Source organism: Malurus melanocephalus, unplaced genomic scaffold (genome assembly GCF_030028575.1).
Source record: "Malurus melanocephalus ecotype Western Australia unplaced genomic scaffold, MMel_1.1 scaffold_861, whole genome shotgun sequence".
In the NCBI taxonomy this organism is placed as follows: Eukaryota; Metazoa; Chordata; class Aves; order Passeriformes; family Maluridae; genus Malurus; species Malurus melanocephalus.
In genome coordinates, this window is record NW_026624093.1 from 3,725 (window position 1) to 9,042 (window position 5,318).

The following is a 5,318-nucleotide window of genomic DNA, read 5'->3' on the forward strand; positions in this document are numbered from 1 at the left end:
ACGTCGGTTTTCACTTCCCCGTCAAAGGTCATGAACGGGGGGTTGGTGCCYGGGGCCAGGTTCTGCAGGTCTGCAGGTTTTCTGGGAAAGGAAGAGTCATGAAAAGTCCCTCTCCCTCCTTTTTATGAGCCCGTTGAGGCACTGGAAGGGGCTCTAAGGTCCCCTCAGAGCCTTCTCCAAACTGAACACCCCCAGCTCTCCCAGAGTCACCCTTTGAAATCCCCGTTTTTATTCTGAAAAGTTAAAATCCCAAAGTTAGGTTAGAATCTCACCTTTTCAAATCCACGGTTGTAACATTAAATATGACACCTTTGAGCCACAGGATCATAAAGAGGCGCTGAGAAAAGGGGCAGTTCCCAATACTTTCCCCATCRCTGCCAGCCTACAATTGTGAAAAATCACAAATTATAAATACAGCTGGGTATAAATCATAAATCACAGCAATCCTTCCAAAGGAAACAGCCTCCACCTCCTTTGGCTACGTGAACATAAATCTGCACAGATTGAAATGCCCTGGGAAAAATGGTGCCAAAGGCACTGCCAGGTCCCCACAGCAGGGAATGGTCAGGGATGGTCAGGAATTGGTCAGTAATGGTCAGGGATGGTCAGGAATTGGTCAGTAATGGTCAGGGATGGTCAGGGGAATGGTCAGTGATGGTCAGTAATGGTCAGTAATGGTCAGGGATGGGCAGGGAATGGTCAGTGATAGTCAGGGATGGTCAGGAAATGGTCCGGAATAGTCAGAGATGGTCAGTAATGGTCAGGGATGGTCAGGAATGGTCAGGAATGGTCAGTAATGGTCAGGGATGGTCAGGAAATGGTCAGGAATAGTCAGAGATGGTCAGGGATGGTCAGGGAGGGTCAGAGGATGGTCAGTAATGGTCAGGGATGGTCAGGGATTATCAGGGATGGTCAGGGGATGGTCAGGGATGGTCACAGAATGGCCAGGGATGATCAGGGATGGTCAGAGATGGTCAATAATGATCAGGGATGATCAGGGGATGGTCAGGAATGATCAGGGATGGTCAGGGATGGTCACAGAATGGTCAGGGATGGTCAGAGATGGTCAATAATGATCAGGGATGGTCACAGAATGGTCAGGGATGATCAGGGATGGTCAGTAATGGTCAGATATGGTCAGAGGATGGTCAGTAATGGTCAGGGATGGTCAGGCAGGGATCCTGCTGACCCACAGCTGCTCCAGAGGGGACAAACAGCTCCCTGCACCCTCAGGAAGACACTCGGTCCCCTCAGCTCGGCCATGGCAGGGGCGGCTGCCCAAAGCGCCTCTGTCCCTCTGATTTTCTTCACTCTGTATTTCAGGGGACCCACAGGGGCCTGTGGTCCCTGGCACAGGGTGCCCAGAGAAGCTGTGGCTGCCCCTGGATCCCTTTGAGTGCCCARGGCCAGGCTGGACATTGGGGCTGGGAGCAGCCTGGGACAGTGGGAGGTGYCCCTGCCATGGCACGGGTGGCACTGGGTGGGCTTTGAGGTCCCTCCCAACCCCAAGTGCTCTGAGATTCGATTTACAAAAACCCATCTACTCCCTGATGACACAAAGTGTCCTTTACCCCCTCAGTGTCTGGACAGTGCAGATTTCTGCTCCATTAAAACACTGAAACYCCCACCAAATTTACTTATTTTTCAGGAATATTAAAATATGAATATTAAATTCATTAAAATGATATATTGGCAATAGAAAAACCTTCTAAAATCCAAAATTGCTTCTGTTTGGAATTACAAAATTACTGCTGTCAGGAATACAATAAAAATTTAAAATGACAATTAATTTTGGTTTGCTGCATGCAACTCCAATGCATTTATTGCCAATTTAGATGATGCTCAGGAGCCCCACATTTGGCTCAGATTACATACAATCCAGAGCTTTTTGGGGGCAAGGGATGGATCACCTGGAATTTTCTCTTTTCATTCTGTGGCCTCGGGCAGGAGCCCGAACACCCAATTTTACAGAAACCTTTTGATGCCACCTACTGGGCTGGAAAAGCTGCTTTTGAGAGCACTTGAAGTGCTGAAATTGTAAATCCAGGTTAAACTTTCAGATAAATCAGCTGTCATTAAAAACACGTTTTTTGGGGAGAAAATACCAATTTTCCCACTCTTTATTGCAAAGTTTTAAAAACCCCAGAGCTCCTCCTACCCCCTCACATCCAACCCTACGAGCAGACGTTTATTTTCTCAGCCAAATAGCAGGAAAAAAATCCTGTTTAAAGTGTGGCTGGTGATTACTGCACATCAATTGGTGCAGAAATTGTATTTTTGGTGATTCCAGGGTGGTATTTTTGGTGATTCCAGGGCTGACTCTGCTGTGTGTGACATCCCCAAAGTGAAACTCAACAAGAGAGGTGTGGAAACAGCAGCTGGACATTTCTTCAGGTAAAAAAAAAAAAAAATTCCCTTCACTTTCTCTCTTTTGTAAGAGCAAAATGAAAACTTTCCACTGTCCCAGGGTGCTCCCAGCCCCATCCAGGCTGAACTTGGGYACTCCAGGGATGAGGGGCAGCCACAGCTTTTTGGGAATTCCATCCCAGGGCCTCCCCACCCTCCCAGGGRAGAGGGAAAGCCAAGTTTTCCTTTCTCCTCATGGACACAGGGGAAAAAACCCCTCAGAGCAGCATCCAGGCAATGTAAGTTAAAAACTGAACAAAAATGGAAAGCAAGGTCTGCTCCTCCTGGGTGGGGATCAGGGATTTTGGCCAAAGGCTGAGTTTGCCTCAAACACGGCATCAACTGAGACCATTTAGGGCTGCTCTGACCCCAAACCTGGCTTTAGCTGAGCTCCCACCTGCACCAAGGACGGACATTTTTCCCTCACTTTTTAAAATTTTGGGCAAGTTCACCGTCCCAGCCTGCCTGTTGTTTACCTCCTAATAGCCAAGAATTTATTGATGAAGACTTTTCCCCTTCTGTTTGGTGTCTGGAATTTGAGTATTCTGACTTTCATGCAGTGTCTGAATCAGTTTACTGTAATTATTTCATTTTAGTAGGTTTCAGAATTCATATGTTCAATAAAGCTCTCAACTAGAAATTACTCTTTGAGTGCTCCTGGTCCTCAGGCCATGCTCAGGGTGTAAAATGTTAAAAAGTGTTGGATATTTATGGGATATCTCCATGTTTTTATGTTCTGAGCAGTGCTCACAGCTCAAGGGGTGACATCTATCTGGGAATTCTAATTCTGTCTGGATGGAAGAGGGAAAATAAGGCTTAAGCTGTGTTTTCACAGAATTATGGAATCATGGAATGGTCTGGGCTGGAAAGGACCCAGAATTCATCCAGTGCCACCCCTGCCATGGCAGGGACACCTTTGTCCAGCCTGGCCCGGGACATTCCAGGGATCCAGGGATCCACAGCTTTTTGGGAATTGCATTCCAGGGCCTCCCCACCCTCCCAGGGCAGAATTTTCCCTCCTGTCCAGGTTCCTCTGTCCCTTGTGTTCCAAAAGCCACCTCAGAGCAGAGAAAGCCTCTTTCCTTCCCTCCCTGCTTTATTCACTGCCCAGGGGCTGCTGGGTGAGTAATTATTGCAGAAATTCACTTAATTACTCAGTGAGTCATTAAGTTCTCCTGATGCTCAGGCAGAAATTCTCCTTCATGAAGGAGCAGCTTTGTGCCACTCAACTTTTCACCTTGGTCCAGAGCCTTTTTAAAGAATGAGAAACAAAAGGCCCAGATTTACTCCTGCTGCTTACATAAAATACTCATTTAAATCTGATTTTCACATTAAAACCTGCCCAGTATTTCCACACCCATCCAGTTCTGATAAGGATTCCCCAGTTCTGATGAAGGTTATAAATAAATGAACTATTAAATGATAATTCTGTAAAGTGAACAAAATACAGAAGAGTGCAGGTGAAAATGAAAATGTGAGGTGTTTTTGTGTTTCATTTATAGAGGCTGTGGTTTACTGATATTCACCTTATTCACACTGAAGAGATTAAAGATTAAATTGATGAGTGAGGGCACTCTTTAAAAAAGAGGAAAAGAAACAAATTCTGTGATTTTAAAACTCTRCTGTCACCTTGAGCCAGGTCCCTCATGGTGTCACAGGAATTTCCAGCCACAGCTGGAAAAAAAAATCCCTAAAATCAATGAAATTGATTTACAATCAAACGAAAGTACAAAGGAAAAATGAAAAATTCACATTTATTTTCTCTAATATATCTCCCTACAGCAGACCTGCATTTAAAACCACTGCAGATATACAAGATTTAGTAGAATACGGAAAATTAAATAGAAAAATAAATAGGGAAATTTAATGGTGCAGTGAAAGACTGAAAAACTTCAGCTGCATTTCTGCAGAGTTTAAATGAATCATGCCTAGTTTAGGAGTATCTTTCTGCCAGGTGAGTAATTGCTATTTTGTATTTTGCACMGGTTAACCTTGGTTTGTGTCTYGTTCAAAACAGCTTTGATTGGAATCATCCCTWTCTGTTTGCTTTTTTAGGAGATGACGACAATGAATTTTTGTCTTTGTAGGAAGGAATTGTTCCCTGGGAGGGTGGGCAGCCCCTGGCACAGGGTGCCCAGAGAAGTTGTGGCTGCCCCTGGATCCCTTTGAGTGCCCAAGGCCAGGCTGGACATTGGGGCTCCGATCGCTCCCCTTGATCTTTCTCCAGTCTCATTTTGATTTTTTTGGGGGGGATTATTTTCTTTTTTTTGAGGGGGGGGATTTTTTTTTTTGGTTTTTTGGGGGATTATTTTCACAACCTTGCCAGGAATGGGAGAAAACCCCGAGCCCTTTAAGCAAACCAGGTGCAGTCAGAGCAGGGAGACACCGCCCAGTTCCAGGTCACTGGTCTGGATCCCACGCCAGGAATTCCGTGTTGGTGTTCCCAGGAACATTCCCAGGTCACGAGCAGCCCCAAATGCTCTTACCCCTTTATCCTGTTACAGGAATTAGGGTTCAAGCCCTCCCAGCTATTCCCAATCCCCGTTTAATAATGTGGCCAGGCACCAGCCCGACCTGGAGACAAAAAAAACCCTCACATTTGCTTCGGAAATTCTTACGGGGAATTACTTCAACAAAAGGGTTTTGTACTCCTGACCGTGTTATAGGGAGGGAAAAAGGGATTAACTGGTATTTCTGTGATCCATCCTGCTTTAAACTGCRTTTGTGCTGACCCTGCAACACGGCTGGGCTGGTTCAGGCTAAATTTGATTTATACTAAAGTTTTATACAAAAACTGTATAGAAAAACAGTTGTAAATATATAAAAACTGTATCTGTACTTGTAAATATATAAAAGCTATATCAATACTTGTAAATATATAAAAACCGTATCTATACTTGTAAATATGCAAA

At 45.0% G+C, this 5,318-nt stretch overlaps 1 protein-coding gene across 1 annotated transcript in view; it reads right to left on the reverse strand.

The window, feature by feature from the left end:
• LOC130585294 (chloride intracellular channel protein 6-like) overlaps window positions 1-5,318 on the reverse strand; it is a gene marked incomplete at its 3' end in the record, with an annotated part of 20,011 nt that overhangs the window by 3,297 nt on the left and 11,396 nt on the right. The window contains exons 3-4 of the mRNA XM_057385721.1: window positions 273-382; window positions 3-81 (exon numbers count right to left, since the gene is read on the reverse strand). Coding sequence (XP_057241704.1) covers window positions 3-81; window positions 273-382 — 189 coding nt within the window. The remainder of the gene's footprint in view (window positions 1-2; window positions 82-272; window positions 383-5,318) is intronic.